The 17,709-nt window shown below is 45.2% G+C and overlaps 2 protein-coding genes across 3 annotated transcripts; both read right to left on the bottom strand.

Annotated features, from left to right (window-relative positions):
- Nucleotides 1-8,143: 8,143 nt before the first annotated feature.
- On the bottom strand, nt 8,144-13,133 carry LOC128743170 (phosphoinositide 3-kinase regulatory subunit 4). The gene is made up of 6 exons (XM_053839733.1): nt 12,931-13,133; nt 12,680-12,860; nt 11,291-12,209; nt 10,117-11,234; nt 8,526-10,057; nt 8,144-8,469 (listed from the first exon to the last, which is right to left on the bottom strand). Exons 1-6 carry the CDS (start codon nt 13,026-13,028, stop codon nt 8,223-8,225), a joined length of 4,095 nt encoding a protein of 1,364 aa, XP_053695708.1. The 5' UTR covers nt 13,029-13,133; the 3' UTR covers nt 8,144-8,222.
- Nucleotides 13,134-13,509: 376 nt separating this feature from the next.
- LOC128732616 (uncharacterized) lies at nt 13,510-14,339 on the bottom strand. Of its 2 annotated transcripts, XM_053825903.1 has the most exons (3): nt 14,249-14,279; nt 13,957-14,179; nt 13,510-13,846 (listed from the first exon to the last, which is right to left on the bottom strand). In XM_053825903.1, exons 2-3 carry the CDS (start codon nt 14,023-14,025, stop codon nt 13,556-13,558), a joined length of 360 nt encoding a protein of 119 aa, XP_053681878.1. In that variant the 5' UTR covers nt 14,026-14,179; nt 14,249-14,279; the 3' UTR covers nt 13,510-13,555. The 2 variants fall into 2 exon arrangements, with proteins under 2 accessions (XP_053681878.1, XP_053681875.1); XM_053825900.1 differs by having other exon boundaries at nt 13,957-14,339.
- Nucleotides 14,340-17,709: the final 3,370 nt, after the last annotated feature.

Below are 17,709 nucleotides of genomic sequence, written 5' to 3'. Positions count from 1 at the left end.
ACCTATGAAATGGGCCTAAGACTTATCGACTTTGCCGCCTCCAAGAATATGGCCGTACGTAATACCTTTTTCCAGCACAAAATCCATCACAAGTACACCTGGAGGTCACCAAATCAGACAGAATCACAGATCGACCACGTTTTGATCGACAGTCGGCACTTCTCAGACATTATCGCGTCAGATCCTATCGAAGCGCTAACGTTGACTCGGACCACTACCTAGTGATGGTTAACATGCGCCCAAGACTCTCCGTTATGAACAACATTCGGTACCGACGCCAGCCTCGGTTAGATCTCGCGCGGCTGAAGCAGCCAGACGTCGCCGCAAACTACGCGCATTCACTCGAAGCTGCGCTGCCGGAAGAGGACGAGCTGGACGAAGCCCCTCTCGAGGACTGTTGGAACACTATCAAAACAGCCATCAGCAGTGTAGCGGAGAGCTCCATCGGGCATGTGGCCCGGAATCAGCGGAACGATTGGTTTGACGATGAATGTAGGAGGGTGATGGATGAGAAGAACGCTGCGCGGGAGGCCAACATGCGCAGTGCCACACGTCAGAGTCAGAACGTGGAAAGACACAAACAGAAGAAGATGCAGCGAAAACAAATCTTTCGGGAGAAAAAGCGCAACCTGGAAGAGCAGGAATATGCAGAGTTGGAGCGGCTGCATCGTTCTCAGGAAACGCGGAAGTTCTACCAGAAACTGAACGGATCCCGCAAAGGCTTTGTGCCGCGAGCCGAAATGTGTCGGGATAAGACTGGCAGTATTCTGACGGACGATCGTGAGGTGACGGATAGGTGGAAGCAGCACTTCGACGAACACCTGAATGGCGCCCAGGCGGAAAACCATGGCGGCGGGGAAAGCGATTTCGACGGTGCAGCAAACGGGGAAGAGGTGCCAGCCCCAACGATAGGCGAAGTTAAGGAGGCCATCATGCAGCTAAAGAACAACAAGTCAGCTGGAAAAGATGGCATCGGAGCGGAGCTTATTAAAATGGGACCAGAAAAGCTGGCCGTTTGTCTGCACTGACTAATTGTTAGAATTTGGGATACGGAACAGCTACCGGAGGAGTGGAAAGATGGGGTTATCTGCCCGATCAACAAAAAGGGCGACAAGTTGAACTGTGAGAACTATCGAGCGATCACCGTTCTCAATGCCGCTTATAAAGTGCTGTCCCAAATCATTTTCCGCCGTCTATCACCAATTGCGAATAGATTTGTGGGAACCTATCAAGCCGGCTTCGTCGAAGGTCGGTCTACAACGGATCAAATATTTACACTGCGGCAAATCCTCCAAAAGGGCCGTGAATACAGAGTTCCCACGCATTATTTGTTCGTTGACTTCAAAGCCGCATATGATACCATCGACCGGAAAGAGCTATGGAAAGTCATGGACGAGAACAGTTTCCCCAGGAAACTCATCAAACTGATTAAATCTACGATGGATGGTACACAGTGCTGTGTTCGGATTTCGGGTGGATTGTCAAGTTCATTCGAATCACACAGAGGGCTTCGTCAAGGTGATGGTCTTTCATGCCTGCTGTTCAACATAGCGCTACAAGGTGTTATGAACCGAGCGGATATCAACACGCGGGGCACGATATTCAACAAATCTAGTCAATTCGTCTGCTTTGCCGATGACATGGATATGATCGGCAGAACATCTGTGGCGGTGGCTGAACAGTACACCAGACTAAAGCGCGAAGTAGAAAAGATTGGGTTAAAGGTAAATACGTCTAAAACAAGATACATGTTGGCCAGCGGAACCGAGGCCGAACGACACCGTTTAGGCAGTAGTATATTAATCGACGGCGATGAGTTTGAGGTAGTCGATGAATTTGTCTACCTTGGCTCACTGGTAACGGCGGATAATGATACCAGCCGTGAGATTCGGAGGCGTATTATCAGCGGAAGTCGTGCTTACTATGGGCTCCACAAGCAATTGCGGTCGAGCAGACTAAGTCCCCGTACAAAGTGCACCCTGTATAGAACGCTTATTAGACCGGTTGTTCTCTACGGGCATGAAACATGGACAATGCTCGTGGAGGACCTGCGAGTGCTCGAAGTTTTCGGACGACGAGTGCTAAGAACGATCTTCGGCGGCCTACAGGAGAACGGATTATGGAGGCGGAGGATGAACCATGAACTCGCACAGCTCTATGGCAAACCCAGTATCCAGAAGGTGGCTAAAGCTGGACGGATACGATGGGCAGGGCATGTTGCAAGAATGCCGGACAACTACCCTGCAAAGATGGTGTTCGCCTCAAATCCGGTAGGAACAAGACGACCAGGAGCGCAGCGAGCAAGATGGTTAGACCAGGTGGAGCGAGATCTGGCGGAGAGTACTCGGTGTCCGAGGAATTAGAGAGCGGTAGCCCTCAACCGAGTTACATGGAGAAACTTTGTTCAACAGGCTTTGTCTTAGCATGGCAAGCCACGTAAGTAAGTAAGTAAGGTTCATCGAACATGCCTCTACCGAGATTCATTATTTGCAGGCGGAGTTGCACTTGTTGCTTGGTAGCGAAAAAATGCACTAAAGTTCCAAGACTACTCAATCTGAAACAGGGGTGCCCAGGTGTAGGCAAGGTGCGGGCCCAATTATATGTCCCTTAGACCGTAATAACATCTAACCACTACAACTGCTTTTACAAAATGTAAAATATACGGCCTTAACTATCATGTCCCGAAGCCAGAGTTCTTCGCAACATTTATAAGGAAAACATTCAGCTCCACAAGTGTCCCGTAAACTAGCGACCGATTGCGAAGTGTGTCTAATAACAACAGAAGGTCAAATTTCGAAATCGGAATGTAACACCTAAACTTTTTTGGATAAGGCGACACGAGATATTTTCATTTTTACAACTGCTGTTCTATAAATAAACGATAAATATCAACATTACGATGCCGCCATGGGGCATAGTTGTTTCTATTGCAGTTCTAAACCGGTGCCGGTGGTCACTTGCCGGACAATATCCATGTCAAACCACTTACGGTGCATAGAAGTTGATGGATTCAGCCGTAAACCGCTAATCAAGAGACCACTAATTGGTAGTTCTTGTGATCCGCAACTGTCATCACTGTGCTGTCTTGCACCATAAAGCATGTTTGGATTTTAGCAGCACATGTGGGGCCCGGAAAGTACAGCAACGACGCTGCAGTTTAGCTTGAAGCTGAAAGCACTGGGGGTTGGCGCTAGTAATATTGAACTTTTAAGAAATAAAATTGGTCATAAAGTATAGTTTTCCACGCACCATTAACCAGAGCGTAAAGGACACCGTCAATTGCATCCTACCACCAGATTAGTAGGTAGCATGCAGTGAACGAGTTTTCTGCAGAATCCGAACCACTAAAGTATATATTTGGTATGATTAATGACACATTGCAATTACCGTGTTGTCGTAGTATTGTATAGTTTTAATTAAATTTTTCCAAATGGAAGGTTGTTCTAATAGGTAATAAAGGTTACAATGCCAATGTCTGCCGCTACCGGTGGTGGAGGTTGCATACTTTGTGCAGGGTGGCCACTCAGTCGGGAAAATCGGGAAAACCGGGAAAAAGTCGGGAATCACTAACAGTCGGGAAAAAACCGGGAAAAAGCCGGGAATTTCACAAATAAACCGGGAAATACCCGCCCGAGAAGTTTTTTTTTTTCAATAGCTGCATTTTTTCAATCAAAATCTTCAGGGCGCCTTTCAGGTTTTTTTCATCTCGCCACTTCAGTTTGAGTTCAGCTCAGTTCATTCGGCTCACTTCTTCGGAATTGTGATTTGAACCCGAACCCCGCTCCACTATCCTCTTGGTTCGATTAACAGCGTCCAATTGACCGAAGTGTGTTAGTTCGGCTGGTCAATACGTACTTCGTTTACTTACGAGTTAGATCGACACCACACTAGCAAATGGCTCCTTCACTAGTCGTTCACCGAGCGGAAAACAAAATATTCCAAAATCTTATGGAGACTTGTGAGGCATTATTAGGGGCAAGTCACCCATAACCGGACACTTAAGGATTTTGACATATATAAAAGCAACACTGCATAACTTCAGTTTTTTTCACTGGAAGAGTAATATAGAAAACTATTTTCCAATAAAAAAGGATACACGTACTTGAATCACTAATGAACCATTTTAGAAGCGAAATGAGAAATCGAAAAAAATCATTACTTAAAAATTGTGTCTCCCAATACCAGACACTTATCAGAAATCATAATGTAAACCAATTAAGGACTTATATTTCTGAATAAAACATGCCAAAATGTTTAAAATCTCTTATTGCTTGCATACTTGCATACTTGAATGAAACAGGCTGCTTTGCTTTTCCCGTGTAAATCTTATGGGAGAGTTTGCTCTAACTCTTTTATTCATACGGCCTAATGGCACGTGTCCCACCCCAGTGTGGGATGGAACCTTGACACGTCAGTAATTAACCTTCTAACGGGCAACATAGAAAAAATAATGTGAACAAGCTAATGAATATTTTTTCATGAAATTTAACTCAAAATTTGATATTCATGCAAAAATGCATGCATATCATACATTTTTTCACGAACTTATCCGCTAAAACAAACTTGCATCCGTTAAGAACCATCCCGCGAGTAGGAGCTTTGAAAAACTTGACCCCCGATAATTGGTTGTAATCGACTTTCGCATAAATTTCTCCTCCATGATCCATTGCGCTTCGTTAGCATCTAGTCGTACAACTTACATGCCCGAATTCTGGCCTGCTCGGTACCACCTGGAGCCTTTCAAATTCGCCGTACAGTGTAGCAGCCATATTCAGTTTTTTCTCCAAATCAATCTGAGATATTGGGATTAACCTTAACTTTCCGAAAAAAAAACTTTCCGAATGATCTTTACCCGCAGTTGACGATCAAGGGTTTCACTCCCACGTTTGGTTTGCACTTTGCGGGCAGTCGTGAGAATTTTCTAACATATTTTGTTAAAAAGTTTTTGATAACTCACGCCTCTATAACTTTGGGATAATCCAGCAGTTTTGCCTGCACCTGAGTTGACGCTGATGGATTTTGGGGTTGACTGTGTCAATCATTTTTATTTTCTCCTCTTGCATGATAAATATTTCGGAATCACATTAGTTTTAGACTACAAAAAATATAAATCAAGCAGAACTGTTTACAAGCAACATAACGCAGTCAAAAACTTGCATATCCGACTGAGAGCACCGCTATCGCCAAATTAAATTGCCCCATTTCTAAACGATCTAAGCTTAATTTATTTAAATTGAACAATTATCTTTATCAAGACTTCAAAACGGTTTCTCAAACGGTCAAACAATTTTAAAGTAATCCGACCAGTTGAAAAATTTTTCGGTCGGGAAAATCATACATAAACCGGGAAAAAGTCGGGAAAAAATCGGGAATTTGAAATTTGAAATTGAGTGGCCACCCTGTTTGTGCCATTTTACTTAAATGATTAATTGTGAATTCCAGTGACAGAGCAGTGATAAAGTACATCGCGGTATTTCAGGAAGTTGTCAACGTAACAAAACGTCGTTAGAATGATGGACAATAAAGTTATGACATGCAGGAGAAAATACAGTCAGGTGTAGAAGTTGAACCGATCCTTGCTATCTCCGTACGGTGTTTTTCTCACATTCACCGGTTACTAACTCTATTGTCTGCATCAGATTAACATAAAGTCAATCAAAGGTGAAAATTCCCCCTCGGATTAAGGCATATTCTGCGCGGTAAAGAACCGCCGATTTGATGGCATAAAATTACCCACCGATCTGCAAACCTACATACAGCCTGGGATCGCGCACAGGCGGGACTTCTAGGGCGGGGATAGAATACTAATTAGCCCTAGTGCAGCGTGCGGAGAGGGATTGTCGCTGAAGTAATATCCCATCTTCGCTAGTCTGCTACAACAGCCGGCAAAACAGAAAAAAAACACGAATCGGACGTGATCTTTGTGCCAGTGAAGAACGTGGTTATCTAAAAACCATTACCAGCAGTGAAATTTTGTTCTTGAGAATCGAAGCTGTTGCGCAACGTGATAGTTGCGTAATGCTCAACTGTTAATAATGTTAAAGTCGATAATTGTTTAGCTTGAGGCTCAAAGTCATACATGCATAGTGTACTGTTATACCACCAGAGTGGATTTGTTTATTCTACTTGGGAAATAAAAAATGTGCTTCGATTTCACGTAATTTCTATCACTGTTTCAAACTTTATACGTACAAGGGTTTGTTCGAAGTCAGGTGATACTGGTTGCTCGCCGATCGACCGTTGGTAGTTGCTGTTGGATATTATCGGTCCGATAGCTATCCAGCTTCGTCAGGTAAGATATCCCATATCTTGCTGTCGCCAAAACCTCAAGCTCAACAACAACAACGCTGAGAAAATTGCGTCCCTTAAGCGTCGATTTCTTAGATTCGCTTTGTGAAAGCTGCCATCGTTGTTAGGTTGGTTCGCCTGTCGTTGGGGCTGGCACCTCTTCTCCGTTTGTCGCATCGTCGAAATTGCTTTCCCCGCCACCATGGTTCTTCGCCTGGGCGCCATTTAAGTGTTCATCAAATCGAATTCTGGCAGAACTTTCGTAACTCTTGAGAACGACGCAGCTGCTTCAACTCCGCATAGTTCTGCTCTACCAGGTAGCACTTTTCCTCCCGGAAGATTTGGGTTCACTGCATCGTTTTCTGTTTGTGTCTTTCCACGTTCTGACGCGTGATACTGGGTATCTTGGGTGCCCGCGCAGCGTTCTGCTCATCCGTCAACCTCCTACATTTATCGTGAAACCAGTCGTTCCGCTGATTGCCACGTGTCCGATGGAGCTCTCCGCTACATTGCTAATGGCTGTCGGTGGCTGATGGTGTTCCAACAATACTAGGGGCTTCGTTCAGTTCGTCCTCTTCCGGCAGCGCAGTTTCGAGTGAATGCGCGTAGTTTACGGCGACGTCTGGCTGCTTCAAACGCACGAGATTTAAAATATGGTCCAGAACGGAGAGGTTTTTTTTTGTATGCCAGAAGGGCATTGGGTTAAAAGGCCACTGCGACAGTCTTAATGATCGTCTTTTGTGGTAGGCCCCGATTGCTGTACATAGTTTACGGGAAACGGAGAGGTTTGGACGCATGTTAACCGTCACTGGGTAGTAGTCCGAGTCAACGTTAGCGCTTCGATAAGATCTGACGTCAATGATGACTGAAAAGTGCCGACAGTCGATCAAACCGTAGTCGATCTGTGATTCTATGTGACCTCCGGGTGTACTTGTGTAGGAGTCTATGCTGGAAGAAGGTACTACGTATGATCATTGTCGTGTCCGTTCCGGCGTTTAGAAGCCATTTTCTTTTTTTTTTAAATTGCGGCGACACCAATCTGCGACAGCTCCGCTCATTTTTAGTACACAGAATGAAGACTGCTGCGCAGTGCATCCGAATTTTGCGGCAAATTTCAAATTTTTTTGTTATTCTTTCATTCGTTCCGTCTTCTTCTTTCAAGCGGTGCCTTAGCGCTGTGACGTTCATGATGTTGGTGAAGGCGAAACATCTGTCTCTGCTATTCTTCCATGAGAGCGATCTTCGATCCTTATACATTCCATACATTTTACACTGCAACGTAAATTCATTACTTTTGGGTAATTTTGAATAACAATTCAAAATACGAGTTAATTGGAACAATCGTTACTCATTCTATATCCTACAATCATGTTCTTGGAGCCAAAGATGAAAAGTGTTAAGTCTATTTCGTTGGCGCAATCACTATGAAAGCTTTACTCAGCCTCCTGCAATGCAACGACAACGACGTCGAACTTCGGAGAGCGCTCGAGAACGTCTCGAGTTTCCAGTCCAGTCCGAATGTCTTTGTTCATCGTTCATTGCTTATTACTTTTTAATGGTGGTTGAGTACCAATCGCCATCTCCCGGAGTGCCAAAGAAGGTCAAAGGAGCACTCCTTCTCTGTCAGCATTCGACCTTGCTTTTACCAGGGTTAATTACCCGTATCCCGGCTGGTACTACCAGGTGGTAGGGATCTTGCTGAATAAGAAATTGGGAATCACTGAAGAATGAAGCGTACCGACGGTGCGCTTTATTCAGCGGTTTACCAACCACGACCTGATACCAACCGGTAGTAGAACGTTCCGCCAATGGTGGTTAAGCAAAGAATGACCCCAAAATCGCTTTCAGTGCTAATTGAACCATATTATTAGATCTTTATTATAACAAAAATATCGTGCTTGCCAGTGTTGTTAGTTATCATTTTAGTAAAACGTCTATTTCCACAACTTGATAACCCCATCCCGACTGCTGGAAACTATGAAGGATTGCCTCACTGTTCGGCACATTAGCAGATCGCTGATTACATCGTGATGCCCAGGAGCGGGCATTTCCGGTCCCGATCGTGGTGCGTCTTCCGAGCCAGCTCGGTTGGCACGATCCGGAGCACTGCCAGCACTTCCGCCGGTGCTGGCGTTGTTATGGATTTCGGAAACGACCCTGGTGCCGTCGATGAGTCGGGATCTGAAATTATGGGAAATTAAACTTACTTTCGCTTGAGCTCTAGTGTTTAATCTTACTCGTAGGAAATGTTGGATGTTGCCAGATAATCTCGTGGTGCTGGGACTACCAGCGAGCAGTTGTCTACATTGGAAGAGTCCCAGTAGCGGATTCGTTGGTCGGTTCCTCCCGTCAGTAGGAACCCATAACCGTCAACAACTCCCGGCAGGAGAGCACACACGGAATGTGACGACACGTTGGTATTGGATAACGGAGGGCTGGGACTAGCCCAGTAAGCTTGCTGCCTGTGACCGGTTTCGATGTTCCACACGTAGACTTCGTTGTTTCCTTGAGAAGCAGAAACTAACCAGGAAGGCTCTGTCGGATGGTGCGATACTCGGCGTATTCTAGATTCGTGGGGATGTTTGATTTCTGCAATCGGGAGGCGGAACCGCAGATCCCAGCACACGTGACGACCACTGCTGGTTCCAACCGTGAGCCAGGAGCTTGCTGGATCTATACAAAAAGTCGTAATGACACCTTTGCGGAGGTCACTCTCAAGTCGCCAAGCATGACCTGGCATTCGAATGTCCCACCCAACTAGTGCTCCGTACAGTGTAGCGTACACAATGACGCTTTGGGCTCCCTGGTCGAGAGGTTGCATTTCAACAACAGGCCCATCATCTTGGGGTTCTCCGCTCACACGATCTACCTGTGAATTGGAGTCTAGATGGCGTGCTTGCTGTAATGCCATTTTGCTGGAATTGGTATCGATTTTCAACAGCAGAAGAGCACCGTCCTTGCCAGCAATTGCCAGAGATTGTCCAGCATCGCATGCGGCTATGGCGTGCAACGGAGTATTGGCGTGGTAGGACTGCCGCGATCGGTTGATCGACTGCTGACCGTCAAGTTTGTTGCAGTCCCAAAGTCGAACAGTGCCATCGATCGACGCACTGGCAAAGAGTGAGCCGCTTTGTTTCAGTGTCGTCATTCTACTGACGGCTGCTTTATGCTCGTGCAGGTGAGCCACTATGGTGCCGTTCATTTTCCAACCTATGGGAAGAGGTGAAGCGTTCAGCAGTGGATCGCGAAGTTCCCTGTTCAAAGCGTAGGACGCGTATCTGGTTTTTAGTTTGGCGAGGAGAGATTCGAATTCTACCCGGCATTCGGCGGAACGCTCCTGCATGGCCGTACGCTCTGGCATGCTGTACTCGACTAAACTTGACGTCGGGGTTGGCTGCGTTGGCGGTGCCAAGTTGGTGACGGTCAACACGGACGTTACCGAATCGTTGCTCGGGGAGGTGGGTGACGGGGAATGTGAATCCACTGCCGTAGTGAACATGTGCTGCCACTCTTGGGGGTTTTCCGATTCTGATTTGCGCTGTTTCGCGCCTTTTCCGACCAGATTCAGGTCGACTTTGACGATGGCTGTGCGATCGCACAGCGGAACATCGCGGATGATCGTTGGACCGAGCGTTATTCGGCCGTTGTTGTGCGGAAGGCGTGTTTCCGCCAGTTTGTACCGGTGCAGTTTGATCAGGTGAGCGCTCATGGCCAGCAGCTGGGCTTCGATTAGTTCGGTGAGGCCTTCGTTTGTGAGTCGACGGAAAAGCTACAAAACAAAAAGATGCTTAATGCTATGGACCAGGGGAATGACTAGAAACTACTTACATTCTTCATCTGCGTGGTCATTTCTCCGTACTGAGGGATGTAGCCTTCACCACACTTGCTGCGAGCCACTTTTCTTTCGCGCAAAACTTCAATCAGCTGGTTTATGTCGTGACACTTGATGACGGCATCGTAGATGTTGCGCGGTATTGCTGTCAGCAGACTGTCCATTAGGAGTTCCGCTTTTTCAACCTGAATCAGCGGAACTTTCAGATGGTTGGCAATCGATGGCATTATCTTGCATTGCACATCGAGCGCACTAAGTATTCGGGCAGAGGTGGAAATCAGTCCGCAAATTTCATGGCGAATCCATAAGTTCGGATGGTTTAGATAGCATGCGCATTCGGCTATGAATTCGATAATACCTGACTTTTGAATTAGTCCCAGTTCAATCAGTGAAGTGGTTGCTCGTATTGCTTTGGCGATAACGAATTCCTCTGGATCCGTAAGACCTTGCTGCAGCAAAGGGATCAACATTGGCGAACAGTGCCAACCGACGAAGGCTGCCACACCGATGATGCAGTCGAAGAAAGAACCTCGCAAGTTTTTGTCTTCTTTATCGTTCAGAAACGTAATCATATGCGATAGAATCACGTCATTCGCTTTCTGACGACCAAAAAATACGCAAAGCTTAGTTATTCCGGACTCCATGAGCATTTGTTTGACGATGGGTTGAGAGTCGGTTAGAAGCGCCAACACCGATTGATGGAGCATCTCGTGAAGGGCACTAAGTTCAGTTTCATAATGGGGCGGTGTGTGATTCTCGGAACTACAACAGAATTGGGACTGCTCGAGAAAACCCACGGCCGTTTCCGCCAGAGTAGCGATGTTTCTAGCGTATGCTACCCGGACCATGGTAGAACTATCGATTGCCAAAGGGGCTATTGCCGGGAGAATGTAATCGGGGAATACATTCGCGTCGCTTCGGGACAGATTGCGAACCATACCGAGACAGTGGGTCAGTGAATCGAGCGCACAAACCCGAACTCGGGGTGTAGAATCTTGAGCAAGGTGCAGTATATAGGGAAGGATGCGATCGAGAATAGTTTCCGATGCTGTGTTCTCCGCCAACTTTTGCAGAATATCGAGCGAAGCCAGTTTTGAGCTGCAGAATTTGAGACCTAAAAATGAAGTTAACTTATTAAACGGTTTGAGATCCTTTTATTAGTATGCCTACCTCGAATGCACGAAGTCACCACGGAAGTTATCAGTATTAAACCGTCACTTTCCGGACTCTGTTTGACCTTTACACAGTCGATTTTCTCCGGGTCGGTTTGTTCGGAATTTTCTCGCGGCGGTTGTTCTTTCTGGCCGGTCACAATCGCAATTATTTGTTCGATATCCGAGTGCAAACGCGAGATTTTCTCATCTGCCGGAACAATTGGACTAGTAGAAAACATCTGCAGGTACGACTGCAAAAAGGAATAGAAATATTCCGGGAATAGTTTGCCACGTTCCTGGTCAAGATAAATCTCCGCAGATTTGCGATTCTTAGGATCCAAACTTAGCATCGATTGTAGGAGAGCTTTCAATCGATCATTTTCAATGCACTCGAGATGTTTGTTGACTAGTTCAACTTCTCCGCGGCGGTAAGCCAACAATTGGGAAAATTCGAATGGTGCTGTTCCTTCAGTCCAGAGTTCCAGGAGCGCACAGCCTACCGAAAAGATGTCCATTTCCGACTGCAAGTTGCCAGTGTAGCACGGATTGTCTCCCACGAGTGAAACGTCCGCTTTCTGCGGGATGGCTTCACCGCTAGCGGACTTGACAAAGCGTTCCGGTGCAATGTAACAGGTTCGTCGGCGACTCGTGTCGAAAAAGAAGCTGTAGTCAGCCGGATTGTCTTCCGGCAGGTAAGTTGGTTTGAAAGAAGCAAAGTCCGACAGCAAAATCCAGTTCCATGAAGTGATCATTATGTTTTCCAGCTTGATATCGCCGTGGCAGATCTTCTGCTTGTGGCACTGGTGAAGTGCACACAAGATTTGAAACGTGATCCATTTCTTCTCGATTAGTGTGAGAAACGGTCGAGTCGATACTCGATCGTACAAACTATGCTTTACGTATTCGCGAATGATCAGGCTGGCTCGTTCGGTTGTCTAGAATTTAAACGGTATTGGTGTGTATGAAAATGTCCTCAAAATGTACAGATACCAGTCGACAACGAAATATTATTGCTATCTAAAAAGCAAAGCCTAGGTGCTACATTCCGTTATCGAAACTTGACCTTCTGTTTTTTATATGACAGACTTCGCAGTCAGTTGTTAGTATACAGGACAATTGCAGGGCCAGTTGCTACGATCTTGTTGACTCTAACAGCCTCTCCCAGCCGAGATTCGAACATACGACGATTGGCTTATTAAGCCAGAATCAGACCTCGAGGCCAACTGGGAGTAACTAGGGAGGAACTATTGCTACCTATTGAGTTTAAATTTATTCGCAGAACCACTATAAAATCGATAATTGTACTTATTGTAGATTGACGATAACACAAAATGATCTTTAGAGGGTTATAATTAGTGAAAGTAATATCACATACCTACAATTAGCAGCAATCATTTCTACTTACCAGCACCCTTTGGAAGGGCAAACAGTTTGCAGCATGGGCCAAATTCTTTTTGATGTACTCGATTTTGTCGACGTGCTGCTCCAGTGGCAGGGAAGGATCGTGCTTTACAAACACCTTTACCACCACCAACCCTTCGTCGGATTTGGCCCTCGCAACCTTTAGGAAGCGAGTGCTTCCCATGCTAAAAGTCCAGAACAAGAACAAATGCCTGTCATTGTAGCCCTTTGTAATAAAAAAAACTTAGTACAAACCTGGATTCATACTGCAAATCCGATTCGAACGATCCGATCAGATAGTGCTCGACGGGGTAAATCTGCGACGGAGCTACCCCGACCAATTGATTTCCCATTATTTGAAACGTAAATCGCGATGATTCACTAGGTATAAAGAATTATTCCTGCTGCAAACAATGATTAACAATCGACACTTTTCTTTTGATATTATTTTTGTTTTGTTCTGCCTTTGACAGTTCGGTCGTGTTTTTGTGGCAGAGGCAAACATCGGCTCCGTTATTTTCCCTTTATTTCTCACTCTCGCCGTCAGCATAACTTGAGCATAACATATGCTAAAAACAGCTGATCGTATAGTGAAAAGAGCGTGAGGTATAGAGAGAATATTTTCTCATGGATTTTAAATCACGCTCCCATCAGGGCAACGGGCAACAGTAGTGTACACACGGCTAAACAGTGGAAACGTTACTAGGGCGTTACAAGAAAAAGTGTTCTGTTAGGTACGTTAGGAATTAAATTCTTTATTTTTTATTTATTAGAAGAAATAAAACAAAATGATTGCTTTTAAATTTAAAACATTTATTTATCACATGTATGTATTATCAGAAAAAAAAACATCACAATTCATCTTGTCCACAATCCACTATCAGAGACCCGATCCGGCAGCGCCGGAAGAAGCAGCAGCGCCCAGTGCCGTACCTGCGTTCTTAAGCACCAATCCAGTACACGAGTAGAATACACCAGGGCTCGCATGAACGGATGCCTGCTGGACGCAGTTGGCCAGCTCCTGCTGGGCGTTGGCCAGCACGGCATCCTTCAACTCTTGTGGCGCGCTCGAACCCGCGACCATCAGATTTAGAACGTGCAACGTTTTAGCTTCCCGCTCCTGCACCAAATCCTCGAATGTTGGGCCCGCTGCTGGCGCTGGAGTTTGAGCCTATGCGAGACCAAGTTGGAACAGAGTTGAAAAACAGAAGTTTTACGACCACCTATCTACTAGTCGTTGCAAAACAAAACCAAAATTGGCTGAAAATGAGAATAATTTACCTCGGAAAGTGTCAAGCCAGATAGCAGGACGACTGCCGCCGCCGCAAGCATGAATAGTTTAGCAGACATTTCCGGGCCTACAGGACAGGACAGTACCGACACCGAAAAGTTTTTATTGAAATTCTTTCCCGTTGGAGTTTTGCGCGTCGCTGCTAGTTTGTTCCGCAGACGTAGAAGATAGTTTGTTGCGGACTCGCCCCGGGATCCACGCGAAGCACGATTACTGGATGGAGTGAAATGGAAAACTTAATTAAATTCTATTACCACAGCGCCATTGCTTTTATATGAAAACCGCGAGCCACAGTGAATTCACATCTGGAACTTTTGCATCATGTCCGGAACGAAAGACGGGGCAAACGACAAACAAACAGACGTATACACCGAGATATCACTTAATAGGTGGCCTTAGAGACCGAGTGTCGGCAGTTTAAATTTCTCTATGTATTCTCAACGAGCCACAGGTTAATAGCATTGATATCGCGTTTAGCTAAAACGTGAATTGCTTGAGCTTATACTATCCTGCGAGAGCGCCTAGCAATGGAGGAACCGCAAATTGAGCTGGCAAGCAAACACATTTGCTTATCATTATTTACTATCTGCAGTTATAGTTCAAGATAAACAGACGATACACGGTTAGATTATTAGGTACAGAAATGTTCTAGAACGGGTTGGGAGTTGAGATATTGGTTTGAATATTGTTTGAAACAGCAGAACTATGCACGGGAAATTAATAGTCAGTGAAAAACTCGGAAGATTTAGATAAGATTTAGAACCAGAACTTAATAGGCTCGTAATTATTTTTTTTTAATTGCTAAGACATTCGTGGGTTGAACCAGATTGTAATGGGAGCCTATTAAAACAACAGAGACTATAGAATACAGAGGCGACAAGGCACTCAAAATCCACTAATTTTTAAATCAAAGCAGAGTTGCCTTTATTTATTATGATACTCTCCGCTTTGATTCAAAATTTTGCGGATTTTGAGTGCCTTGTCGCCTCTGTAATCTATAGTCTCTGTAATTATAACAGAAATAAAACTCAATTTTCCTCCTAAGCCCCCATGATTTGCTAATATCCCAAGCAACATTTTTGTTGTATAATACCTTATCAAGCACTTGTTCCACGGAAATTAGCTGTACGTTGATTGAATAAGCTATTCTTAAACAAAAATGTTTGTTGGGATTGCATAACCCATGAACCACAGATGCTGGTTGAAAATAGTTTCTATAACGTTTATATAAGCGTGCGACAGGTCTTTCAGTCTCCGCTATTGCCGGTGGAGCTGTGTTATTTTTGGACATAAATTGTCCCTAGTCCCACGTCCATTGTCGTGTCAGCTACCAAAAGAGAAGTTCAATCTAAAAGGTTTTCTAAACGGGATCAAGTGAACAACTCTCATTTTACGAAAATTCGCGCAACACCACCGTGGAGTTGACGAACTCGTTAAAAACGGTGAAATCGACTTACACCAATGTAATAAATGTTTTCAGGGAAGGGTTGTCGATAAACAAGGAGCCTGAATCGGAGTAAAATCGAAAACCGGAAGCCGTAGTGATGACACAGAGAATTAGCAGTACTATCAAGTGGCACCACAACCTCTCCGTTCGAGATATCCCAAACAAGTTGGGAATGTTATCTACGACAGCGGATTAAGTTAAAAATTTGGCGGATTATTGATTTATAGGAAGGTAATGGCTCCAAATCGCGACGATAAACAACACAAGATGGCTACAATACGATCCCGGAGAATGTACACGACGACTACGCTGATGAGGTTCCATTGCATGCTGATGGACGGAAAAATTAGCAAGTTTAGCGTTAAGTTGAAAATTCTACGGTAATCAATCTCTATTGGCATGGAGCGCAGGATTTCATTGGAGAGTAAGCGCAGGGGTTGATACCGTTGAAGATCTTCTTGACGGATTGTATTAGCCGTTCCCAGCAACCGCCCAAATGTGGAACCGAGGAGAAATTGAGCCTTCACTTTGGAGTTGGATCAACGAACTCTAAGCTTCGCTTTTCGTCGTCAAGCACTTTCGGAGATTCACGCAACTCGTGGATGCGTCTACAGACTAGCACTGCGACAGCGACATCTTACGGCACTGACAGCTGTACTTGGCGGGATTTGTATGAATCTGTGATGGTTTAGATGATAACACGGAACCTGGCAGTCGCCAGTCACTAAGCTGGTCACATATTTCAGATTCGGTAGCATAATCAGTTATCTGGAAGGTTTATCTACCCACTGAAAGGCATTGATGCACTTCTGCGTTTGCAGGGCACTGCGCTCATCGGTAGTCGGACACAGCTTGTACGACGGACTGGCGTTTTCACCTTCTGGCTTCTCGCTTTCCCACAGAACTATCAGATCTCGCTGACCTTTTTTTTGGATTCGAACGCATATTTCTCGGATGTCTCCCACGACAGCAACGTGGAACTCGTGGAGGCTGATCAGGCCTCGTAAACAGAAACGAACTTAATGAAACGTCGTTAAACTTTGTCGCAGCATCAAACGCATTTCGTAGCTTCCCAGGTTTGTAAGGTACCGGTCGTTAAAGTATTTTATTGATCTCTCCGTTACTGAAAACTTTCAAATATGGCTCTCTGTCGCGTACACGGATATCCTCGCACGCATCGCTGTGGCTAAATCGGGGTTTTGCCTCATTTGCCTCTGCTGACGGGTTAGCCTTTTCAAAGTCATATCTTTATTGTTAAATAGCTGTATCTGGTTATAGTGCTACAAAAAGCTAGAATCGTAATGATTTGCCACCCAACGTTTTTCCGTAGACAGGATTTGCAACCCACGTTCTTCATCCTTCGCAGATGGCAGCTTGGATGAACCAGAGATTACTGGTAATTCCATCGATCGATATTCCTTCAAGGCTACACTCAAATTCATTTTCAGGTTAACGTGGAAACTGTGATGACCGCTACCACCGCAGATTTCATTATGCAGAGTCCGTATATTATCCAGCCATGACGGGTTTCACACACCATCGGTTCATTTTCCTCTCCTTCTACGCTTCACAGGGCTTGACCCAATGGACAGTTGTTCATCCCTATTAGGATTCGACCTTCGTAGGACTCCACTTTTCAAGATAGCTATACCTGGTGGCCATCGCTGTAACTGACACAGACTTCTTCGGAAGGATATGGATTTCTGGGAGCTCGAATACCTCGCTGGTTTCATCTTGAGACCCACCACCACTGGCACGTACCGAAACAGAACTTTCTTCGTTATCCTGAATTTTGTTCGACGGTTTCGTTGATTCAGAAGTTGTAACCTTACTAGGTACATATAACGTTTGTCGTCGTGCAATAGTCTATTGTGCATCAACTTCGTTGCTTCTTCCACATGGTGTTTTAATCTGGCAGGCACCGAAATGCTTTTGCAGGCACTTCGTACACAATATTGGTTCCTTGACAAGTGTCCAACAGGACCCGATGTTCATTTCGACGAACCTTGGACATCTTTGGGCTGCTGCATTCAATCTGCCGTTGCTATGATCGGACGATCCTGCGAAGGAACATCAAGTTGTGAAATCATGGGGTACGCTAGTTTAATTGAAATGTACAAGAGACAACCATCAGGGACCACTATTGGTTTCAGCAGGATGGCGCAACATGCCACAATATAAATCAACTATCGTTCCTTTCGTTCTTTTTGTTGGATACCGCACAAGAGTTGACTTTTGTGGATAACTTACTGTGGATAGCCTACCATTTATTTATTTAAAATAATAGTGAAGGATG

This window comes from Sabethes cyaneus, chromosome 1, assembly GCF_943734655.1.
Source record: "Sabethes cyaneus chromosome 1, idSabCyanKW18_F2, whole genome shotgun sequence".
Lineage (NCBI taxonomy): Eukaryota > Metazoa > Arthropoda > Insecta > Diptera > Culicidae > Sabethes > Sabethes cyaneus.
Note: the sequence above shows the minus strand (reverse complement) of the source record. Positions and strands in the feature narration are given on the sequence as shown.

Coding starts and splice junctions, on each gene's coding strand:
- LOC128732616 (XM_053825900.1), bottom strand. CDS start 14,025: ATGTCTGCTAAACTATTCATGCTTGCGGCGGCGGCAGTCGTCCTGCTA. Junction 13,847..13,956: donor CTGGCTTGACACTTTCCGAG/GTAAATTATTCT, acceptor GGTCTCGCATAG/GCTCAAACTCCAGCGCCAGC.
- LOC128743170 (XM_053839733.1), bottom strand. CDS start 13,028: ATGGGAAATCAATTGGTCGGGGTAGCTCCGTCGCAGATTTACCCCGTC. Junction 12,210..12,679: donor TGCCCTTCCAAAGGGTGCTG/GTAAGTAGAAAT, acceptor TTTAAATTCTAG/ACAACCGAACGAGCCAGCCT. Junction 10,058..10,116: donor TGACCACGCAGATGAAGAAT/GTAAGTAGTTTC, acceptor TTTGTTTTGTAG/CTTTTCCGTCGACTCACAAA.